The sequence below is a fragment of the Pseudochaenichthys georgianus genome, chromosome 11, assembly GCF_902827115.2.
Source record: "Pseudochaenichthys georgianus chromosome 11, fPseGeo1.2, whole genome shotgun sequence".
In the NCBI taxonomy this organism is placed as follows: domain Eukaryota; kingdom Metazoa; phylum Chordata; class Actinopteri; order Perciformes; family Channichthyidae; genus Pseudochaenichthys; species Pseudochaenichthys georgianus.
This window is the reverse complement of record NC_047513.1, coordinates 18,164,948-18,190,650: the sequence shown is the minus strand read 5'-3', so window position 1 is coordinate 18,190,650 and position 25,703 is coordinate 18,164,948. Positions and strand designations below refer to the sequence as shown.

The 25,703-nt window shown below is 39.9% G+C and overlaps 2 protein-coding genes across 2 annotated transcripts; both read left to right on the top strand.

Moving 5' to 3' along the window:
• Nucleotides 1-186: 186 nt before the first annotated feature.
• Nucleotides 187-11,952, top strand: lix1l (limb and CNS expressed 1 like). The gene is given in 8 exon segments (XM_071204833.1): nt 187-385; nt 1,723-2,094; nt 2,096-2,330; nt 5,663-5,826; nt 6,243-6,383; nt 7,098-7,193; nt 7,603-7,680; nt 10,162-11,952. Coding segments are annotated over 7 exon segments (1,068 nt in total). The 5' UTR covers nt 187-385; nt 1,723-1,992; the 3' UTR covers nt 10,414-11,952.
• A 2,178-nt stretch (nt 11,953-14,130) lies between these two features.
• sf3b4 (splicing factor 3b, subunit 4) lies at nt 14,131-21,575 on the top strand. The gene is made up of 6 exons (XM_034094497.1): nt 14,131-14,210; nt 15,198-15,326; nt 15,431-15,973; nt 17,285-17,437; nt 18,015-18,170; nt 21,143-21,575. The coding sequence occupies exons 1-6, from the start codon at nt 14,177-14,179 to the stop codon at nt 21,310-21,312; spliced, it is 1,185 nt and encodes a 394-aa protein (XP_033950388.1). The 5' UTR covers nt 14,131-14,176; the 3' UTR covers nt 21,313-21,575.
• Nucleotides 21,576-25,703: the final 4,128 nt, after the last annotated feature.

The window sequence follows — 25,703 nt, the reverse complement described above, 5'->3', positions numbered from 1 at the left end:
CTGATCTGCTAGCTGAACAGCCAATCAGAGTGATTATTTGGTCCGACTGCCAGACCCGATGCATGGCCGATTCAACATGTTGAATCGGCCATGCATCGGGTCTGGCAGTCCAAATAAGGCGTGTCACGGTCGACGGTGCGGGACACACCAACCTGACTACGGCGCCGCGAATGCCCGACAGCCTCTGACGGCCTCTGACTCCCAAAATCGGGTTGGTGTGTCAGGGCCTTAACTGCCGAATCGGATGCTCTGAATCGGAAGCCAACTTCAGCGTCGTCCTGCCGAGCAGCTTTAGAAAAGGACTGCAGAACAACATCAGTGTTGAATTGTCCCTGAGCTGCATAGCTGAGGTTACTGATGTAATGAAATGAGAGCACGCCCTCAAGTGAGCCAAACACTCATTACAGTTGTGATAAAGGATGGTTTGTTTTCCTTTGTGTTGTATGTGCACTTTAAGTAATCAATGCTACCAGGCCACGTCTCAGATGTTAGATTGATCTGAGATACGCAGTCGCTCACTCTACTAGATTTGTTAAAAATGTGTTTTGGCAAATTCAGATCTGAGAAAATTATGTATTCAAATGCTCCCCATCATCCTCCTCCACACTCCTCTGGCCTGACACCAGACCACAGAAAGAATGAGAATGTACACAGGCTCCAGAAAAGTCATAAAAAACCTTTAGTAAGCTCTAGAGGAGGACTCATTTCCTCCCCAAGTGGTCCACTAATTTAAAGTTTAACCCAGGTACTTCAGACTTTCATTGTCTGCTCCAGAGAAGCATCGTTATTGTTTTCAGCCTCTTATCGAGTAAACTGGGTTACTTCACTTTAGGGTTTAATCACATGCTTCAGGCTGCAGAGCCCACACTGTAGTTTTGCTCTGTTCGTCCCAGAGAACAGGGGAGGCTCAGATTTCTTGGCTGGATACCTCTTTGACTTTCCACTGCTGCATTCAGGTGCTTCAGTAAATGTCGTAATTATGAAAACATAATGCACATAACTGAACATTGCATAGAGAAAATTAGGATGTTATTCATGCTCAAGTCACCAAATGTTTCAATTAGATTTATTTTTATTTTAAAGCATTTCCATCTGTTTCCCGTTTGTGCCATTAGACCATTTATAGGGGAACTGTAAATGGTCCCCTATTTGATCCTATTATCAAATCTTTGTTTTAAATCTTGGTTCATAAAACATTACAAACACTGTTTAATGTCATTCAATCCAGCAAAACAACACCACTAATTATGGCGTCCACAATTATCATACAGCAGAATAAAAAATGTCTGACCTAAATTGTTTTCTGACAAAGCTCAAAATGTTTAACTTTACAAATTGGATTGTATTGATCCCTGAAGCTGTAACTGATAACATAGGGAATTAGTATCAAGGTCAAAGTTAAGAGAAAGTGTTTCTTTTAGATAACATTAATTTTATTTTTACATGGACAGAAAGCCTACATAGAGATACACAATTGCAACATTGGCACTATGGGTTTTTTACAATACTTTTCAAATGGCAAACTCTATTCTAAAACAGTACATTTGGATTAGAAAAATACACACAAACAAAAACAAAATAAACACTAAATATGCCTATAACCATACCATATTTAGCAAACACCCAACATCCATTACAAACTGTTAAGTAAGGTGTATATAATTTTAGAGAAATTAAGTGTATTTATCTTAATAATAATTAATGCATTAACACTGTGTACAGTGATGGATTCCCCAGCTCTAAGTGTTTAGAGAACGAGGGGTCCTTGAAGGCACCGGTTGACTGACATCCCCGCAGTCTAATCCACACAGTGAGGATGCACAGCAGCGGTGAAATGTGTCGAATAAACATCGGCTAACTACTTCTCTAGGCTGTGATTGACAAAACCCCGCTAACACTTTGTTCCTCCAGCCTACAGACCGTGTTTATTCCTAAAACCGTCGGGTACACATTTAACCCACACCGGGATTTCGCAGACGTTACGTCGGGACAATGGAATCTCACGTCCTCCCGGACAGTATCCGCCCTCAGCGGCTACAGCCAGGCATCGGATTCGGCTCAGGACCGACCGGGCCGCTCCGCTCCTCTCTCCGGCCCCGGGGTGTCGGTCCCCATCGCGCCGCTGCTGCCCTCCCCGGCCTCTCTGTCCGCCTCGTCCGGGCCTCCTCCGGCGCCTCCTCCGCTGCAGCTCCACAGCCTGTACGGCGGGCTGGGAGCGGGGCCGTGGCCGGGGGCAGGGCACTGTAACCCGGGGAACCCGGCGGTGCTGAAGGAGGCGGTGGAGGCTGTGGTACGGAGCTTCGCTAAACACACTCAGGGCTACGGCAGAGGTAACGGGGATAATGCTCTGTTATTGTGGAGACAAATGGTGTTAACATGTGGCATATAGACAGAGGTGGGAAAAGTAATCAGATCTTGTAGTCTACTTTAGTATAAGTATAACTACAAGAGTGTAGGAATACTCTGTTACTAGTACAAGTCCTGCATCCTGCACCAACAGTACTCATTATGCACATTGCCCCATTTCAGAACAATACATTGTTATGTTTTAATTATAATTATTGATGCATTAAAGTGTTATCAAAGCTGGTAAAGGTGCAGCTAGTTTTAATTACTTAGTATACTGCAGGATAGCTTGTGGATTACTCAAGGTGTAACTAAAGTATGATTTAAGTGTTGATTATATTTAATAATTCATATAATTAATATCATCCAAATCTGAATAATAACTAATGGTATTAAATAAATGTATTGGAGTAAAGGTACACTATTTACATCTGCAGTGGGGTAGAAGTACATAGTAGCAAAACATTGAAATAAGTAAAGTACAAGTATCTAAAAATTGTATTTATGTACAGTAGGCCTACTTGAGTAAATGTACTTAGTTATTTTTACAACCACTGCTGGCATATAGTTTAGTTTATACTTGGGGAGTTTTGAGGAGTAGAAAGCCACTTTGAGCTGCACCATTTGTTTGGATATGGATTAGCAACAGACACAATTGAAGCTACATTCCTTTATTATGTTTGGTTGCACACTGACAACTATACTGACATTATATTGTTTGTATTTTAGGATTGACCGTGTTCTTTTGGGTTGCAATGTCACCAAAATGTTTGTTTTTTTTAATTAAAGTGTTCCTCTAATATTTAGATAGCCATAACATTGGCTTCTATCCCTCCATTAAGGATTAAGACATAGCTGCAGGGGGTTACATTTACACACAATAAGCTTAATACCTATACATTAGCCTAATTAAATGTAACTTATTTTTAAATTGGACACGGTACACTACTGTCCTGTAATGTAGACAGTAAAACGTACTAACAACAAAGGAAAGGCAGGGACTTCACTTATTATCAGTATATCTAGTGGGTACATTTCGGTTATTCACATCTTTACTGATAAAAAAAACATCCGTATATTAATTATCAAAAATATGTTTGTGGATTATCCAGACTCTCTCATCGAGCTTTAACAGTGGTATGCAATTTGCACAACTGTTAACTTAAAAAAAAAATCTAAAGTCACGAGGTATAGTTTATTTATGCTTGTATCTGTTAATCATAGTTTAGACATTACACCAAAAGCTGCTGTCCTGTTGGCGGTGGAGCTTACACAAATGTTCCTCCCCGCTGCTAATAGGATTTATTTCCAAAAGATTGTCCCTCTGTGCTCTTGACTAACAGCCTCTTTCATCCTCTATCCCATTTAGGCAGCTTAACACCTTCAAATTTGGCAGCACCATAAAGACTACTGTTGGTATATTTGTCTAAATGTTACTCCAATTTCTGTATTTAACCTTGCGACAAAGGAGTTCTAGTTAAAGAAAATCATTTGTTATATTTTGGCATTTGGAGATAATAATTTCCCCTACAGTAATTTGGGGTTCCTATATTTTCTTTGTGGCATAGTTATTATTCAGCCATTATCAGAGAATGAAAATACCTTTATTTCTCTTAAGTGTATTAAGACTTGATTTGATATCAGCCAGGGTAAAATACTTGAGGGTCATTCTATCACTTTTTAAGTCTATTTATGTCTATTTTGTCTTTTCCATGTGATATATTTGTCAGTCATGTGCTGATTGAAATCAGGCCACTGCCTCCTAGTTTGTTTGAGTCTGGGCCAGCACCATTGTCACATGCCATCCTCCTCTATCTCTAAATATTTCCTGTCGTTCTATCTTATCACTGCACCAATCCCTGAGAGGCTCAAAAATAACTTGGTCAGGGTCTGAATGATTTGTTTTTTGTCTATTTCTGGTGGACTCAGTAATACATGTATATTCTGGGGGACTCATCATACATCTAGTACTAGCTTAAGTTAACTATTGGACGGATACATAGGAGAAATGTCTTTGTTATAAAAGTAATATAACGGAGAGCTACAGTACTTGCTTTGTTTATAATATTGAATTGACTGTTCTCAATAGCAAATTGTTGTTTACATGTTATTACTTTTTATTGGCAACCAGCAAGGGAATGTTTTTTAGAGAGCACAGTATTTGTCCCTTTTCACACAGTAAGAGCCTTTTTTGGATTGCAGTTTAGGGATTTATAAATCAAATGTCAGAATTTCGATCGAAGTGATCAGTCTCCAGATTTTAGAGCGATTGAAACAGCAAGAGCTCGGAAGCAAAGAGCTCAGAGAAAAGCAATGATGTTGGCTGCACTCACATTCCCTGCAGATCCAAACAGAAGTAATTCAGCCGCAAATCCTTTACTGCTTTTCTTTGTTGTTGTTTTCCTTTTGGAGGGCAGAGATGTAGCTTTGTCACATGAGCACATAAAGTGTAGAGTGTAGGGAGTGTTTTTCTTTAACCAGCTCTTCTGAGGTGACACAGAGTTTCCTCTCATCAGACACCACCTAAAGATTTCCAGGAAAAACCTCTGGCATCCCTTAAGATGACCTCCCCCCCCCTCCCTTCCCATCTTTGTGTTCAGAGAAGATGTCACAGTTAGAAAGTGTTGATCTACCACATTGTGACAAGGATTGTTATACTTACTGAAAGTACATTTTAATTATACACAGCTGCACTGTCAGGAAATTAAAATTAATATATATATTTGAAGTTCAGCAAACAAGCAACAACAGTTTATACATGGCATAATTACACAACATAGAGAGTAACTTACACAATATAAATCAATAAAAAACCCTGTAAAGAAACAGAAGCTTTTGCGAATTTCACAATGAAATCAGTACAGCAACCATATCCAATTGCTAGTCAAAATGTCAAGTTTGTCCGCATGAATCCCTTCTTAGTATGACTTCAATTTTCCACAATCCCCACGTGTGTGTGTGTGTGGTGTGTGTGTGTGGTGTGTGTGTGTGTGTGTGTGTGTGTGTGTGTGTGTGTGTGTGTGTGTGTGTGTGTGTGTGTGTGTGTGTGTGTGTGTGTGGTGTGTGTGTGTGTGTGTGTGGTGTGTGTGTGTGTGTGTGTGGGTGTGTGTGTGTGTGTGTGTGTGTGTGTGTGTGTGTGTTGTGTGTGTGTGGTGTGTGTGTGTGTGTGTGTGTGTGTGTGTGTGATATCTCCATCCTGTTTACAATCCGTCCAGCTCAAATGTGTTTTCCCTCCGTCATATTTTGATACATTGGAACTACTTATTCTCATGTTTCCTGCTTGTGATGAGGTTGCTTTCATCTCTGTGCCCTGCAGTAAACGTGGTGGAAGCTCTGCAAGAGTTCTGGCAGATGAAGCTGACCAGAGGCGCCGACCTGAGAAACGGAGCTCTAGTTGTTTATGAAATGGTCCCATCCAGCAACCCTCCTTATGTCTGCTACGTCAGCCTTCCCGGAGGCAGCTGCTTCGGGAGTTTCCAGGTACCTTGTGTTTCATTTCTTAGCATGCTTGTGAGAACATCATCACATCTTCTTTTGATTTTAAGAAAGTGCTTATTGGTGTTTTACAGTATGATTATATGTAACACAAAGTGGTCACTAATGTGCTATGTTAGTTACAAGCTTGAAACATTTCCAACATGAACCACTGGAGAGCTCAGTTGGAGCTGGTAGTATTAGGCAATGTCCTCCCATCTGTCTCTCCCTTTGAACACTGCATCTAAATTAAAAGCACTCTCTGGCTCAAAACATATCTTTAAAAGAAAAACCCCCACATGCTTGCAACCACAGCACACTAAATATGGATGCTCAGGACAGATACAAAGTTCTGTTCACATAAACACTGTAACAGTGATCGTATCTGACCGCTAATGCATGTTTCCTTCCCCGTTTGACAGTTCTGTCCCACCAAAGCCGAGGCACGGCGCAGCGCTGCCAAGATTGCCCTGATGAACTCTGTTTTCAATGAACATCCCTCCCGCCGCATCACAGACGACTTCATAGAGAAGAGCGTCAGTGAGGCGCTGGCCTCCTTCAATGTAAGTTATTTATAATAGATTACAGGAAGTCCTGTGCTCAAGTGATTCACTGTCAGAGAGGAGGAAGTCACAGTGTATCTGCACTGTGTTGTGCGGATATGCGAATGAAAGTTGTAGAAAATAAAGATTAAATAATGCATTAGTATTAGTTCATGTGGTACTGTTTTTTACACTCACACTACCTCACTGCATTTACATTTTATTTTAAAACTGTGACTACTTTGCAGATGTTATGCTTGATTTAGTTTTCTGAGTAGTAGGATAGTCCATTGCAGTGTATTCCAACGTATTCTGTATATTTTATATTGTGTGCTGTATGGATTATCTTTAGATTAATTCTTAATATGTATATGTTACTGTTTATTTTGTATTGATGTGCAATGCCTATTTTTACATCCCGCTGTACAAAACAATTTCCCAAATTGGGAACAAAAAGCATATTTTATCTAATTTTGAAAATCTCATGCAGTTAGAAACATGAACATGGCTATTTGTCCACCAATAAATGATACCTTGAAAAGGAAAACAAGGAATATTACTTTGCCATACATTTTTCAATCAACTTTCTTAAAAGAAAATCAGTTTAAAAACACACTCCTACAAAACATGTTTTGTATGCATACAACACACAGTTAGATGTCATGTCACCATACCTGTTGTTTGAGCCAACACAGCTGGGTGACATTAACTCGTTGTTGTTGTTGTTGTTTACAGGGAAACAGAGAAGAGGCTGACAACCCCAACACAGGAATTGGAGCATTTCGCTTCATGCTTGAGTCCAACAAAGGAAAATCCATGCTGGAGTTTCAGGTGTGGAAAATTCAGGAATGTCGTGTTAAGATGCATTTTCTGCCAGAGGATAGTGTGACGATAGAATTGCAACTAGCAGTGTGAAAGGTTTGAGCCTTGATGCCGTGTTAAGAGTGTTGTATGTGTTAAGTTTTAATGTGCATCTAATATAACAAAGATAGAGACCAGTTAAATGAAGTTTGTTTACTTCTAGATCTATTGAAAGGGTTAAAACACAGCAGTTTGAGCCGATTTGCGACCTCTTTATCTTTTAACACGGAGCTTGTAGCCAGAACATCACCACCCTATGTCTAATTGGTGAAAGGGAAACTGAGGGAAGTATTCTTGTTTTGCAACACCGAGTTGTTACACATTCAGTCTCTTGAGGCGAGTTTCATCCCTGATTTCTGCTGTTTTAAATGTGTTTCAGGAGCTGATGACTGTGTTCCAGCTGCTGCACTGGAATGGGAGTCTGAAAGCCATGAGAGAACGACAGTGTTCCCGACAGGTATCGTCTTTCATCCCACATGGGTTCAATTATCCAATCGCAGACGTGGTGTTCATCACTTTTAATTTAGTCTTCTAAGCAAACAGCCTCTGTGTCCCATCTTTCCCTCATGTCATAACTGATGCAGAGCATTACACACTTTTGAGAGCAGCGATGAGCTGGAAAATAACATTACTGCAGATAAACAAGCACTATAAATGCTAACAAATGCTGCCAAAAAGATTGAGTTAAAGAAATAATGTCTCTATAAGCTTCTTGGTTTGCAGCTGAATTGTGAAGTATGTTCAAATGATAGATCCAAGAAATTGTCTTTGACTTTCTTGATATCAGGTTTGATATCTCTACTCAGACTGACTCTCTTTTCACCATATACAGTGGGGCAAAAAAGTATTTAGTCAGCCACCAATTGTGCTAGTTCTCCCACTTAAAAAGATGAGAGAGGCCTGTAATTTTCATCCTAGGTACACTTCAACTATGAGAGACAGAATGGGGGGAAAGAATCCAGGAAATCACATTTAGGATTTAGGATTTGTAATGAATTAATTAGTAAATTCCTCGGTAAAATAAGTATTTGGTCACCTACAAACAAACAAGATTTCTGGCTCTCACAGACCTGTAACTTCTTCTTTAAGAGCCTCCTCTGTCCTCCACTCGTTAACTGTATTAATGGCACCCGTTTGAACTTGTTATCAGTATAAAAGACACCTGTCCACAACCTCAAACAGTCACACTCCAAACTCCACTATGGCCAAGACCAAAGAGCTGCCAAAGGACACCAGAAACAAAATTGTAGACCTGCACCAGGCTGGGAAGACTGAATCTGCAATAGGTAAGCAGCTTGGTGTGAAGAAATCAACTGTGGGAGCAATTATTAGAAAATGGAAGACATACAAGACCACTGATAATCTCCCTCGATCTGGGGCTCCACGCAAGATCTCACCCCGTGGGGTCAAAATGATCACAAGAACGGTGAGCAAAAATCCCAGAACCACACGGGGGGACCTAGTCAATGACCTGCAGAGAGCTGGGACCAAAGTAACAAAGGCTACCATCAGTAACACACCACGCCGCCAGGGACTCAAATCCTGCAGTGCCAGACGTGTCCCCCTGCTTAAGCCAGTACATGTCCAGGCCCGTCTGAAGTTTGCTAGAGAGCATTTAGATGATCCAGAAGAGGATTGGGAGAATGTCATATGGTCAGATGAAACCAAAATAGAACTTTTTGGTAAAAACGAATGCTGAGTTGCATCCAAAGAACACCATACCTACTGTGAAACATGGGGGTGGAAACATCATGATTTGGGGCTGTTTTTCTGCAAAGGGACCAGGACGACTGATCCGTGTAAAGGAAAGAATGAATGGGGCCATGTATCGGGAGATTTTGAGTGACAACCTCCTTCCATCAGCAAGGGCATTGAAGATGAAACGTGGCTGGGTCTTTCAGCATGACAATGATCCCAAACACACCGCCCGGGCAACGAAGGAGTGGCTTCGTAAGAAGCATTTCAAGGTCCTGGAGTGGCCTAGCCAGTCTCCAAATCTCAACCCCATAGAAAATCTTTGGAGGGAGTTGAAAATCCGTGTTGCCCAGCGACAGCCCCAAAACATCACTGCTCTAGAGGAGATCTGCATGGAGGAATGGGCCAAAATACCGGCAACAGTGTGTGACAACCTTGTGAAGACTTACGGAAAACGTTTGACCTCTGTCATTGCCAACAAAGGGTATATAACAAAGTATTGAGATGAACTTTTGTTATTGACAAAATACTTATTTTCCACCATAATTTGCAAATAAATTCTTTAAAAATCAGACAATGTGATTTTCTGGATTTTTCTTTCTTCTCATTTTGTCTCTCATAGTTGAGGTATACCTAGGATGAAAATTACAGGCCTCTCATCTTTTTAAGTGGGAGAACTTGCACAATTGGTGGCTGACTAAATACTTTTTTGCCCCACTGTATAAGCTAACATAAGGCAAGCCAATGTGTATGTTTAAAGACAAGATGCTTAAGAACAAAGACAAAGTGTATATAAAAAAGACAGATTCAGAGTTCTCAGAAAGCAGAACCAGGCATCATAAGATTAAACCGTTTAATGATGGTTAAATACAGTGATTTGTTTCATTGAGAGATGTTCGGCCAAGAAATTGAGCCATTGTGATGTTTTTATATTATGTCTGTATTTCAAGTTGGGCAATATTGTCTTTTGTGAAAATGTCATGGTTATACTTATTTGTGTATGTGAGGTACAAACTAACTGTGCAGTACATTGCTAGAAAAATAATGCAACTGATAGCACAAACACAACATTTTAGAATGATTAACAAAGAGTATCAATCGTGTCCGTCTGAATAAGATCATTATCTCCTTATATCATTTGAAATATAACGCTTGCTTTACGCACAGGCAGAGATTTACTGAAGTCTGACCACATTTAACCTTGGAAGTCCACTTAGCTTCCTCTGTCTCATTTTATGTGCAGGAAGTGCTGGCTCACTACTCCAACCGGGCTCTGGATGATGACATGCGCACTCAGATGGCGGCCGACTGGGTGAACCGGGAGCAGAGTGTGGCGAGCACTATCGCGCAGGAGATGGCGTCGACGGAGCGAGAACTGGAGGACGCGAGGCTGGCGGGAAGAGAACTGCGTTTTTACAAAGAGAAGAAGGACATCCTGATGATCGCTGTGGGCCAACTCAACGCAGCCAACACTGCCACGCTGCCCTCGCACTAAACCTGCCTCCATCGTGGAAAAATATGCCTTCACTCTCCCGGTAACAGTACTGATTACATCATACATGTAAAGGTGCTTCATCTGAAAGGGTTTGTATCTTGTGTTTTGAATACCATGAGGACCAGGTAATCAGGCCTTGATTTACAGTATGCACAACCGTCCATAAAACCAACCCTTGCCATTATAGCCGTTGCCTCTATGTGCCTAGTGATTACAGGATAACAGTGCTTTAAAAAAGATACCTGTAAACTTGCTGGGCTTTTTCAACTGACTTGGGGTTAACATGTTTTTTATTATTTCATACTTTATTTGAGTCAAAGTAGACGAAACACACCCTGCCTTTCATCACTGAATGTACGGGACGTACGTTTATATACCACCAAACCAAACCTTTTTTTTTAGGTTTGTATCATTCTTAATCTTTTTTATTTCCTTTATTTGGCTATGTTTACTCTGATAGTATTTTGGACACCAGCAAGTGAAGATGAAAAAATGTATGGGTCCTTAAATCTAAATGGTAAGTACCCTGTGTACATAAATAATCTAAATATTTTTGTAACACACAAAAACCGCAAGGGGGTAAAAGATTCCAACTAACTATCGGTATCGTCAGATAGAGGCTTTAAAATGAAATATAGGAATCAGCCAGGAGTAAACATTTCCTCGGAAACAAAAATGCTGATATGTTACATAAAAAAAATATGACTTGTTTTACATGTTGCCTTAGTTAAAGTAGTGTTTCTTATTATGCTTAGTCAATGTTCACATTTCTTCAAAATGTCTGCATATGCCAGAAGGCCATCGGGACAACAGTAGGCATAATGATATGTAAATAATTCCACTACAGGAGAGGCTTTATGTTTCCTGCAATATGATGGATACAAAATATGTGCATATTGGTTTCCACATTGGCAATCGGCCACATGTGGAAACAGAATATGGTTACAGAATATCGGTATATCAAATATCTGCAAATACCATATCGTACATCCCTAAACCCTCCATAATGGTTACAAGAGTGTGTTCTGCCTGTTGTAATGAAAACAAAGTGTATATATGTGGCAATTGAAATGAATTCAAGACAGCATTGAAGCACACTCATATAAGAATTTGTAGGTTCTTTGTTTAAATATCAGCATTTGACTGATTGCTCAGGTTTTTGAAAAAGAAATCAGATAATAAACCGTCACTATGTATTTCTTTTTTATTGGTTGGCTTCTTACTATTTTAGTGTTCATTGTGTGCTTGGTGACTATGACAGTAGCTGAATATATATTTTCAGTGTGCTATCAACTAAGGATCTGCAAAGCAATGCTGTTTAACATTTAGACGACTGAATTGTTATTGTGATGCAGGATGGGTTTGTCATGTGCTTCATTTAGAGAACAGAGTTTAGTAGACTCAAATGTAGGTCATGATCTCATCGAGTCAAAGAACAGTGTTGATTGGAGTCTAAATGTGAAGGCCAAAAAAACAAATTGAGGGATCTTTTGTGTTTGAACAAGCGGTTTGTTTGTTAGCAGTGCTAGTGTATGTCAATGGGCTAAAAACAGTGTATATGAGTCGCACTTATCAAATGTTTTCATGTTGAAGGACCTAATTTAGTTCATGCTGAATATGTGATATCTTCATATTTCTCCATGTATCTAAAATGTATTGAATACATAATACGGATAAAGTCATGTTGGTGGGTAGCCTTTTAAAGACCCCATGTAATGGAAGTGAGAGTTTAATGGATAATGTGTTGCTCTTGTTAGATGTAGTGTGGGCAGTGAGTTATGCAAGTTTAACAGCAGGAGCGCTCATTCTCACTGCTAAATGCTGGATTATCAACAGCAGAAACCGATTACTCTAAATTTGGGGAGTCTGCAAATAAAAAGCAAAGAAGCAGAGATGGAGTATGATTAAAGCCAGATTTAATTGTATTACTTCACTGCTGCATCTCTTTTCCCTGAATCATTGTGCCTTTTTTAAATTGGTTACACATGTAAAAAACCTAAATATTTCATTTCCTTTAATGTGGTCTTTAAAGGATGCTTTACTCTGTTTAAAATGTTTTTGTTATTTCATGTAAAGCTAAATATTACATGCTATATTATTGTTACTTATAGAAGATGTTTGGCATTTTGAGAAATGTGCTTATTCCATTTCTGAAATAGAGTTACTAATCTCTTATTAGTCCATTTTAAATGTGGCTTCAGTTTAGCTTAAAGGCTGATTATCTGAATTGTTACAGTAGAGACGTGAATCTTGCTACCTGAAGATGAATAAGCAAATTTCTCCAAATGTTGAAATATTAAAATGTTACATGATATAAGTTTATGAAGGATTTATTAAATCTTGTTACCTTTGGTATACATTTATAATCATTATATATTGTTTGTTTGGTACTCAGCTTGCAAAATATGTGTGCAGCACAACCAGGAAGATATTTCTGAGTAAGTTTTGTCTCTGCAGCAATCTTCAGTCAATACTGAAAAGTCAAAATAGACATTTGAACTGAAACAACGAACACTTAAACCTCACAACTCTGCTGCTCGAACTCTGCAAATCTTACATTTTTCTTTCACTTTGGTTTTCTCCTGCTTCCAGATCTTCATCTGCAGAGATGAACTATTTGAATTATCTTTTTACAGGAATGATGCTCGAGATCTTAAATTGTGTGTTTATTTTTTATTTTTCTTGTTACTTGGATGCTTTTTCTGTGTGGGATTTTTGACTACAAGCCATTCATGTTCGAGCTCTCTTCTTAAAAATGCCTTTTATCTTTCTTTGTGATCATTATCAATGAAGGCTTTTTTAAACAATATATTTTTTTGGTATCCATTTTATAAAAAAACGTGGGCTTTTTATCTTTTATGCATGTTGTGTTGTTTAAGTTTGTTTTTAATGTTTCATATTCCATACAGTATTGTTTTATGATAGTGTTTCTGAAGGCTCTTATTGTATGTATTTTATATGAATATTTTGTATTCCATGTTTATACTTTTATTAGATTTATATAATGTAATAAAATGGCTCATACAAAAGTGTATTAAATGGTCTTGTTACTTGTTTCAATCACAACTAGTATAAAAAGGTAATTATTAGTAATGTTTTATTGGTATGTGATGTGTATAATTTACACAAAGAAAATAGCTTTTCAAAAACATTTTAGAATGTTTCATACAAAAGCATAGTGTGCTCCACACATGGACCTTTGCTCTAAACGGGCTAGGAAGGAAATGGGCTATAAAGTGATAAGCGCTTTTAGAGTCTTTGATAAAGCGCTATAATAAATATAAGGATTATTATTATATTGCTTATTGTACAGGCAATATAGATTGTTTCAATGTTATGTCTGCAGGAATTCCCGGTTCCTCTTTAATACATCTTTAATGTTTAGTAAAATGCAGATAAACACTGACGTAATGCAACTGATGTATCAAAGACGGGCTTCTAGTTTAAGCTAATTTGCAGTCCTTGTGAATTTGCATGTGTTTCATAGATTAGAATAGAAATCATAGAAAAGTAATTTGCCAAAAATGGTAGGAACCCTGCCTTTGATCAAAGTGGGTTAGCATTATGATAAAACAACAACAAGGCCTGTCAATTGACATTCACAACATTGCTCACTGTTGTAAAAATAAATAACTGTTAAAGATTCTTTAAAAACGAATGCGTAAAAATGCTTTAAAAAAAAAAGTATTTTGTTTCACTTCCGCACAGACAGGAAGAGGCGGGGCCTCAGTTCAGGACGCTTGCCTGGCGTTGCTCTTTCAACATGGCAGCGGGACCAATTTCAGAAAGAAACCAAGGTAAATACCTCTTTATTAACTCTGTTTCAGACTTTTCTTTAAGTCATCTTTGAATCTGCATGTGGATTACATGTCATACTGCTTTCCTCATGTGTATGAGCGCCGGTTTAGCTCATAGTTAGTGGTAAACATCCGCCGGTGCATCACATGGAAGTGTTCATTTGTTAGCTTAGCTTGCTGCTGCTTTATCCATTCAATGAAGTTTAATATACTCTTAATGTATTTCATATTTTATGCGTTATGATAACGTTGGTGCAGTGTTGATTATGTATTAATTTGAAGTATTGCTGCGGCTGTTGTGAGTAATTTAGAAGCAGGGGTACATTCTGTTAGCTAACAGCTAAAGTTAGCCTAGCAAGCTCACCATGTTGAGTAGCTAAACAAGAAATGACTTCACATTTTTCTAAATATGTTTTTGAAACCTTTGATAGGATAGTAATGTGTTCTGTGGAAATTAATATTATAATTACGCTGAAAATATAACTAAACTGTTAGGATATAAACCTATTGGTCTTCTCTTCAGTTAGAACTGTCTATGAAAGTTATAAAGAGGTATTTGAGAGTATTATTGGCTACGTTGCAGCCTTATCAAGGTGGACTTCTTTTTAACTGCATTTCTTCAGTTTCTGCTTAACTGTTCAATGGTTTTTTTGAAACTTCTATTATCCTAAATATATATATTCAAGTTTGCAAACACATTTTTGCTCTTATTAAACATATTTGGAAGAAACGTCATTATATTTTTTAATGATTGTGTATTATATATATATATATATATATATATATATATTTTTTTTTTAAATTGATCTCATGTCCTCCAGTTGTAATCTCACAACATTATTTTATTATATTTTCCAAATGACTTAAAGGCCACATGCATATCTTGAGAATGTTTCCTTTTGAAATCCATTTAAAGTTCAATGCATTTTTGGACATCCAGTTAATTTCCCTCTCACATTTATTTAAAATTGTAATTAATGTTTTCAGATGCCACTGTATATGTCGGCGGCTTGGATGAGAAAGTATCAGAGCCGTTACTATGGGAGCTTTTCCTGCAGGCCGGCCCTGTTGTCAACACGCACATGCCAAAAGACAGGGTGACCGGCCAACATCAAGGTGAGTAACCGCTAAGTGCAACTCTTGTTACTCAAGAAAAAAACGTGCTTCTTTTTGTATCCAGAAAAATGCATGTAGCAACCTTTTTTTTATTATCTTCTCAGGTTATGGCTTTGTGGAGTTCCTTAGTGAAGAAGATGCTGACTATGCCATCAAAATCATGAATATGATAAAGCTCTATGGCAAACCCATTAGAGTAAATAAGGCTTCTGCGCACAACAAAAACCTGGATGTGGGTGCCAACATCTTCATTGGTAATCTGGACCCTGAGATTGACGAGAAACTGCTCTACGACACATTCAGTGCCTTCGGCGTGATCCTCCAAACGCCGAAGATCATGCGAGACCCAGACACCGGCAACTCCAAGGGTTATGCTTTCATCAATTTTGCGAGCTTCGACGCATCAGATGCCGCCATTGAAGCCATGAACGGCCAGTACCTCTGTAACAGGCCCATTACTGTGTCCTATGCCTTCAAGAAGGACTCCAAAGGAGAGCGACATGGCTCTGCCGCAGAGCGACTCCTGGCTGCACAAAACCCTCTCTCCCAGGCAGACAGGCCTCATCAGCTGTTTGCAGATGCTCCACCGCCAGCGAGTGCCCCAACGCCGGTTCTCACTGCTATGGGGAGTGGGATGCCAATGCCAGGTATGACAAAAATACTGTGGTTACATGTAGGGTGTTCAGTGGCTCGCCTCTTTTCAATTTGACATTGTTTACAACTACTAATCATCATGAAAGATCCCAGTAATAGTAACTTAATATACTCATAGAGAACATATTGTAGTTTGACATGCAGGGAAGATGGTGTTTGTACCCCTGGCCCTGCACCATAACTGATCATACCCATATAACGTCAAACAAAGTTAACACTACATTGGGTCAAAAAAGTACTTTTTATTTGCATTTAAACTCAAGTTTTCCCAATTTAATAGTTCACATACTGCAAAAAAAAATTGTTTTGTTATCAGGTCATAGTTCACCCTCCATTATCTCTTAGCTTTGAAGACATCTCTATCAAACAACTATATTTATTTAAGTTTCTCTCCAAAAACTACATTTTACATAATTGCATTTGAACATATCACAATAATATTATAACTCTCCTTCCCACATAAGCCTGAATAGAGTTTAAACATATACAGTCTATAGCTTTAAAGTGTCATAATGTAGAGTCAATGGTACCTTGTAATGTTGCCTTTTGCTGTCAGCTGTTGCTCCCCACAGACCTCGGGGTGGGCTCAAAACTAACGATCCCATCTATAGATAATGCATTTGGGGAAACAGTGATTTCCATTGCAGAGCTTTTTTAAGTGAGCAGCAGAAATGTAAAAAACCTATCTGACAAAAGATCATCTCAAACCGATGCTGTGTTGGGATATTTAGGACATTCCAATAGAAATTGGTCGTTGCTCAGGTCTCATTCTGTTAAACACTGTTACACTATAATTTCATTGAGAGGCAATCTAATTCCCAGGAGAGACCTGATGTAACACACGGGGATGCATGTAGATATTTGGTGGCCACAGTTAGTTAGTACAATTTTACAGCCATGGGGCATCAGGCGATGGTTAGTGCTTTAGGCTTTCAACTAGCAATACCCAATCATATTCCATTTACAGCAGCTGCCTCTAATTAACGATTATTTATCGAGTAGTGAAAACGCTGTAAGCGCTCTGAGAGCAGATAACAGGTTTCATTACCAACAGAGATATACAGTAAACCCAGTAGGAAATGCAAGAGTTGTCTCTTGTGTGGGTAAGTGATAATTACATCGATATGTTTAATCTTGGGTGATGTCTGGAATTAAGAGTGAATCATAACAGCTAACAAATTAGCCTCTTTAATGACAGTTTTAAATATTCAACAAATACTTAGAGAGGACCATATAATATTTAGCAAAGACACTGTGCATTAGTACAATATAATAACTTGTAAATACAACTTGTTTCTGTGCAGGCATGCCACCTCCTGGTTTCCCTAATGTTCCTCCTCCTGGATCGATGCCTCCATCAATCCCCCATTCAATGAACATGCCTCCGAATGCAGGTGGCCAACAGGGCGGGGGGCTTCCACCCGGACCCCCACCCTTCCCTGGCGGCATGCATCCAGGTACTAGTTTGTCAAAGATTAAGTATACACATTGGCTGCAAGTATGTATATAGGGCAATGTATACTGACAGTTACCACAGGTGCTAAAAACAAGTGAGCTTTATACAGGTGTTTTCAAGGTTGTGTAGAGCTTAGTTATATATTAATAATATATATATATTAACATCATCATATCAATAGTGTGAGATTTCGATTTTTTTATGTTTTTAAAGGCTGCAATAAAGTAAAGTGATATTTTTTTACTTTACCCTCTTGTTTATGTTGTCCAAATTACTGAATAATATTTGTCTAAATTCTCAGTGTAATGAGTTTCTGATAAAAGCATCAATGGCCAGCCCTACAACATCGTCCCCCTATAACAAAATCCAGGTCTTTGGTTAAATATTGTAATAATATATTTTTTATATTACTCAGCCCTAATTAAAATGCTTTAAATAGACTTTGAAAGGGTTGTAAAAAGCCTGGTTTAAACATTGAATAGATCTGTGTCCTTAAAACAGTTTGTTCATGTTAACGAGTGTTTTCAAAGACAAAGGAAGCATTGAGCATTAACACTTCAACTGTTTCTGCAACGTAGGTATGCCTCAGATGTCCATGCCTCCTGGTCCTCCAGGCATGGTGCCTCCCCCCCCGGCCCCCCCAGGATCAAACCAGTCCCGGGCCCCGCTACCACCCGGCATGCCTCCTCCGCCCATGGGCATGCCACCCAGAACGCCATATGGACATCCCATGGGTAAGCACTGGAGCTACTCCTCAAATATTTGTTATCAAATGAACGTGTTTTCAGCTTTAAAAAAAATAACATCTCTGTCGCGTAGAAAACTCCAATAAAGAGCAACTGAAATGGGGATAACCTCACTTCTACTGGGTGGTTAAGCGGAAACATTGATTAATGATTTGTAGTATTGACAGATACCCACGTTGCCAAGACTACCATGACAATTAAGCTGTTATAGGCAGGTGGGCTATTGATCAACCACATTTCTGTCTTGGTCGTCTTATCACAATCCATTTTTAAAGGACACCTTCGCCATAGTCCACGTCTTGAACTGAAAAGAACAGTGGGCTATAATGAGAAAAATGTGGTAAAGTGTTACGCCTTCTATAAAAAGAGTCTCATAGATTGGACAAGAGATGAAATTCATTACACCTTTAGTCATGCCTGAAAATGTATATCATATAGATCAGATTTTGTTAGATCGCTCTCACACACTGTGGCGTGCAGTGGACTAGTTGGATTGCCTTGCTGGCACAGTGTATGGCCCTTTCACACATGAGTTTCACGCTGATCTGTAGGTGTGTTGATGGAAAGAAATACCTGATAATCATTCATATTGGTTAGAGGTTTGCTGTACAAATGATTGTATTACTGGTATGATACTATTTTATAAGCTATGCCTCCGAGCTTGAATCGGTTCACAACGTTTCTGGAATAATCTGTGCTAAATCTGGTGGAATCACAAGCAGTTCTTAAAGGTCACCTATTATGCAAAATCCACTTTTTCATGTCTTTTATAAACATGTGTCCCCTCTGTGTAAAGAAATGCTGAAAGTTTCAGGAACAAGATTCACTCACTTTTTGTCCTGATCCATTTATATAAAAACCTGTCTGAAAATGAGCTGAATAGATTTTGGCCACTTTGTGATGTTTTGGGTTGTGTAACCATTAGCCAATCACCAACCAAGGTAACACCCCCCCACCTTATCACCTGAATCCCCTCCTAGAGCATGAAAAACAGTATAATAGGAGACCTTTTGTGTTTTGTTTTAGGGAACATTTTTTTCCAAAAAAAGTTAGTAACACAAAAGTGTGATTAAAATTGTGGCCGTTTAAAATAAAAAGGGAGCATGAAGTTAATTTCCAACACTGCTACAGTAACACGGAGTACAGCTTGTCCTCCATACTATCCATTAGGGGTGTTGAAAATAATCGTTTCTACGATGCATTGCGATGCGGACGTGGACGATTCGGTCTCGATGCAGTGACGGAAGATAATCGGTTATAGAGTAGTAACGTTGCTTCCTGATTTTCCGGCCGCGGCTTTACTATAACATTTTTTCTGTCACTTTAATATCAAATCGGTCGGTGACGCAGAGATCAGGGAACAGACGTGACAGCGGCACAGCAACACGGCAACAAGTCTGCTTTATCCACCAACACAAGAACACCAGTCCAGAACCGACAGCAGAAGGACCCGCTCTCAATCACTCCGTGTCAGAGACACAGGGTCCCTGTGTCTCTGAGCCGCAGCAACACGGAGTGTGTGACAGGGATTTATGTTTTTCAAAAATAATCGCGTTACAATCATGTCAGATTTAATTAAGTCTTGGATTGCAAAGTATGAATGTCCTCTACCAATTTTCAGACGATATATACGTGTGTAAAGTTTGTGAAGGCAGGAGGAAAAAAGCTTCCGCGATCACCGTCTCCCCTCCGTTCCTCCAAGCCCCGCCCCCTCCCTGAAAAATAATGAGTGACAGGCTGATAGTGACCCGATAGAAACTTTATTATTCTCTTAATCACTGAGATATAATGCAGCTAATTTAATCTCAAACATTCATGGGATTTATGTAACAGTAAGACAGAGAATGTAAGTGTGCACCCACATGCACTATTTTTGTTTGTATATGCTGTTGTAAATACTCCTGTTGTCTGCTGTGTTCAGACTCAAGTCATGTATGTGATGCCTCATTCAGGACATTCAGTGTCCTTTCTTAACAGAAGACTGTTGCTAGAAGCTGCAGCTAGACTGCAGAAGCATTAGCTTTTTGTTTTTGAGGATGGAACAACTTCACACACGGAGGCTAGACCTATACAATTCATTTATTTTGGTTTATAAATTAATGTCAAGACATTTATGTTATTGATTTCTGAAGCACTTTCTAATTAATAAAAAGAGAGTTCATATGTATTTACTGCATGTATGCATTGATGAAAAATAAGCCATGTGCAGTAATATAGAAAATTGAGGATGCAACGCATTGGTATGAATCGTGATGCACCGTGATGCACCGGGATATCGAACCGAATCGAATCGTTGACAGGATAATCGTAATCGAATCGAATCGTGAGACCAGTGAAGATGCACATCCCTACTATCCATGTGCTAGGGGATGCAGCTATATTCTGGAAGGTGTATTGCTCAGGACCAAAGGAAGTGCCGTGTCAAGTGTGACATTGTTAGCATTAGCATTTCTCGAGAATACCTACATGGAGCAATAGGCCAAACAGTCCGGTTCAGTCCTGTCTGGTTTCCTAGATTGGAAGGGGCTAAAAGCTGTTATAATGATGGTTTTGAAAACTGTTTTGCCCCATGGGTCAAACTGTTCATTATCCACCATAGTGCAAAACCTCTGCATTTAATGATGCTAACAAATATTGTTAACTGTGGTTACCGTTGGCTTTGGTGAGAGTGCAAAAGTTGTGAAAAATAGAGACGAACAACTTCTGTCATTGACTACACAATGTATTGTTTATTTACCGGCTAATAATAATACCTGGACTATGGATTGCTATACGACCATAGTAACACACTGACCCTGTCCAACTGTTACTGTGAGAAGATAAAACATAGAAAGGCACATTCATTGTTTGCTAGTGTTTAACCACAGACAATGATGAATTATGTCCTTAGTCTGCTATAGTAGCATATAATCAGAGATGAATATTTTACCATGTTATGACCCTCCCTCTTCTTCTCCCAGGTCACCCGGTGCCTCCAGGGATGAGAGGCCCTCCTCCCATGCCTCCACCAGGCTACGGCGCTGGCCTTCCTCCTCGTCCTCCTTTTGGCTTCCAGAGAGGACCCCCGATGCCCCCGAGGCCCCCCGGTGTCCCGCCCCGCGTTCCTATGAGAGCACCAATGCCACCATAATCCATTACAGGCTGCAGAAACGGGCTCTCATTTTGATTTTTTTAATACCTCTTAAGATCTACTCAAGTTTGTAATAGTGAGAATAATTTAACCCCGTGTATGTATTTTTTTTTTTGTGGTCATTGTACAGATGAAGACCTTCAATGAATAAATTTTTTTAGTACACATTTTGAAAAGTAGTTTTTTAACCCATGAATATGAACATCTTGGTCTGCGTGGTTAATATCATAATAAAAGGCTTCTTCATAGCAGCCATTTTGACACGCCGTGCCATGTGTCCCTGTCTGCTTGGTGGCATTTCCTCTCGTGACTCTTAAGGGTTGAAACCAAAGTAATGTTGGGTTCCATTTATATTTTTCCTGCCCTATACTGAGTGAAAATGTCCGCTGTTGTATCAATCAATCAATCAATGTTTATTTATATAGCCCAATATCACAAATGTTACATTTGTCTCAGTGGTCTTCACAGTGTTTACAGAATATCAGTATGACAATACGACACCCTCTGTCCTTAGACCCTCACATCGTACAAGGAAAAACTTCCGAAGAAAACCCAGTTTAAAGGGAAAAATGGGAGAAACCTCAGGGAGAGCAGAGGGGGGGATCCCTCTCCCAGGACGGACAGACGTGCAATAGATGCCGTGTGTAAATTGAAAAGATAATACATTTGCAACATAGGTAGTCCAAATGTTTGGAAATGCATGCGTGTATAATAGGAAGATGAATCCACGAGGATATCCATCCAGGACCGATGATCCAGGACCACAGCCACGACTCAAGATCCAGGACACAGGACCGCAGGATCATCCATGACTCCGGATCCCAGCGTATATAGACACCAAAAGAAAGAAATGTGGGGAAGCTGGGTTAATCGGAACATGAGAGTACACAGGTACAGACAGAGAGAAGGAAGAAGTAAGATGTCCCGACAAACAGCCTATATCAGCAAAACTAGGGGCTGAATCTAATCAGCCCTAACTATAAGCTTTATCAAAAAGGAAGGTCTTATGTATAAGGCAATTACATTTACAAATATCCCTCTGTCTTGGTTCCAAGAACTGACACATATGACTAACATATATGACACGTGTCAGTTTTGATCTGATGGTGGCTATAAAGAACGGTTCGGGGCAACCATAATTAAAAGTAATACCACTTTGCATATAATGACTAATTATGTCAAATGTATATAATATCCAACTTAGATCGGCTAAAATATTATATAATCCGCACACACAAGACTGCATCAATTCCAGATAATGAAAAAATAAGAAATGTGTCAGGAGGATCAAGACGCTATGGGCTTTTACTGACCTTGCCTCAACTTCAGGAGCAAGCAAACAAACAAAAAGACAGAAGAGAATAGAATGAAAATACAATAAATGTCAACATGAAGAAAAAAAGAATGTAAAACAATTCAATAAAAGCTAAGATATCCATTGAATGCTGATAAAATGTTAAGTGTTCAACATTATGCTATTTATAACCTAAAATGTGCCCTTTATCGTGGTGATTCTTTATAATGCATAAGTTGTACTATTTTAACTGTATTAGTAGTATGAATGCTGTTTACATTATTTTTGCTTTCCATTACTTGCTATTAGGGATGACTAGGCCCATCCAATATATATCATTTTAATGAAGTGAATTTTTTTCAAATCAAGTTTTATTTATATAGCACATTTATAAACGATTTTTGGTCGAGCCAAAGTGCTGTACATATAATAGAAATAGCCTACAGTAGAGACACTTTACAGCAAATACAATAGCACAGATTGTTCAGAATATCAGTATGAGAAATACGACACCCTCTGTCCTTAGACCCTCACATCGTACAAGGAAAAACTTCCAGAGAAAAATCCACAGTTTAAAGGGAAAATGGGAGAAACCACAGGGAGAGCAACAGAGTCTGTCCCAGGACGGACAGACGTGCAATAGATGCCGTGTGTAAATCGAAGAGATAATACATTTTTCAGCATATAGACCGAATGTTAGGAAATGTATGTGTCTGTAATAAGATGTTTAAGGGTATTCTGATTACCACCCTTGTACGACTGTGGCTCAGTCAATAGGGGCTTGGACTGGGAGCTGTAGGGTCGCCGGTTCAAGTCCCCGACCAGACCTAAAGTATGGAGTGTGAACTGCTATTTGGAGAGGTCCCAGTTCACCTCTTGCCCTGCCGTAGTGCCCTTGAGCACACCGGACACCCCCCTCGATCCCCGGACGCTGTGCAATAGCTGCCCACAGCTCCTAGTACCAGGATGGGTTAAACGCAGAGGCCAAATGTTTGTGTGGGCTGTGTGCTCTGCATGTGACCATTAAAGAGGGTTTCATCCCTCCGATTATATTATATTCATGACCCAAAACCATTGAGGATAACCAGCTTTAATGTCGTAAGACAAGTCAAATCTTTTTCTTATACCAGAACCTTCTTGATCCGTTTCAAGGCAGGCCACTCTACAGTAACTGCTCTCCTTGCTGTCTCTGAGGAACTGCACACTGCTAAAGCAGCCTCCCTCTCCTCTGTCATCATCCTTCTGGACCTGTCTGCTGCATTCGACACAGTGAATCATCAGATCCTCCTTCGCACTCTCCAAGAACTTGGAGTTTCATGCTCTGCACTTTCCCTCCTCACCTCCTACCTCAAAGACCGCACCTAGAGGGTAACTTGGAGAGGGTCCGAGTCCGACCCTTGTCAATTATCTATAGGGGTCCCTCCGGGCTCTGTCCTCGGTCCCCTCCTCTTCTCTCTGTACACAAACTCGCTCGGATCAGTCATTAGCCCGCATGGTTTTTCATACCACTGCTACGCTGACGACACTCAATTAATTTGGTCTTTTCCCCGTTCTGAAACCCAGGTTGTCGCACGCATCTCTGCTTGTCTAGCTGACATCTCTCAGTGGATGTCTGCTCACCACCTCAAGTCAACCTTGACAAGACTGAACTGCTAGGAATCTGACTGGGTGTGACCCTAAGAAATCTGTACTTCACTGAAAAATCGCTGCAACAACCCGCTGCTGCAGATACACTCTTTACAACATCAGGAGGATACGTCCCCTCCTGACCCAGAAAGTGACGCGGGTTCTGGTCCAGGCTCTCGTCATCTCACGCTACTGCATTTCCCTCCTGGCTGGTCTACCTGTATGCGCCATCTGACCTCTGCAGCTCATCCAGAATGCAGCAGCTCGTCTGGTCTTCAACCTTCCTACATTTTCCCACACCACTCCGCTCCTCCGCTCCCTTCACTGGCTTCCAGTAACTGCTAGAATCCACTTCAAGACACTGGTACTTGCGTACCATGCTGTGAATGGTTCTGGCCCTTCCTACATCCAGGACATGGTTATACACCCCAGCACGTGCACTCCGCTCTGGATCAGCCAAACGGCTCGCTGCACCCTCACTGCGAGGGGGACTCAAGTTCCCATCCGCAAAAACACGTGGGATTGCTATCCTGGCTCCAAAATGGTGGAATGAGCTCCCCATAGACATAGCAGCAAATAGCTTGCACATCTTCCGGCACAGACTAAAAACTCATCGCTTTCGACTCCACTTCGAGCAATAAAATGACTAACAAAGCACTCGTATACTAACTAAGCACTTATACTAACAAAGGACTGGCTTATCTAAAGCCAGTTGAGTACTTAACATGGTGTGGCTCTATGAAACCTAATGTACTTATATGATTCTGTTTTCTTCAAGTTTGTATCTTCTTGGTCGAATGCACTTATTGTAAGTTGCTCTGGATAAAAGTGTCAGCTAAATGCAATGTAATAAACAGAAATTAGAAATGTCAAATTACTTTATCCTTAAACTTTCAACCTAATCTAAATTAACGGAAGCATTTTAAGACTCCACGGCTGGTTATTATTCTGTCCTGCTGCACATTGCACAGCCTGAGGAATGTGACAAATACAAACAACTACAAATAAATATCTCACATCGATGGAGACATTTTATTTGAATGGGGATGACTGTCTGTGTGGAAAGCTCACGTTTCTTCACGAGCAGGTCTTCGTGCAGTAGAAAGGATCAAGAAAATGGCAAGTGGTTGGCATGGCAACAGGAGTCAGGTGTGCCTGCACGTGTGTATATAGTCTGTGCACACAATTTGATCTTCATGCGTACAGACAATCATCTATTTGTAAAACAGATGCATGGAAATAGGGCACGCATGCGTGCCAGGGTGCACATGCAGTGTGTTTAATACTGATCTAGTGTTTCCTAACATGGTACACACAGACACATAAGATAAAATGAAAACAATGGCACCATCTTAAAGGGGCAATGGCTGGAGGGAAGTGGAGGAAATGTGCGCAGATTGTGTGCAGATATGCGCCAAACCCCTCCAGATATGAAGGCGTTAATGTGCTCGTAAAGGGTTTGCATGGGGGA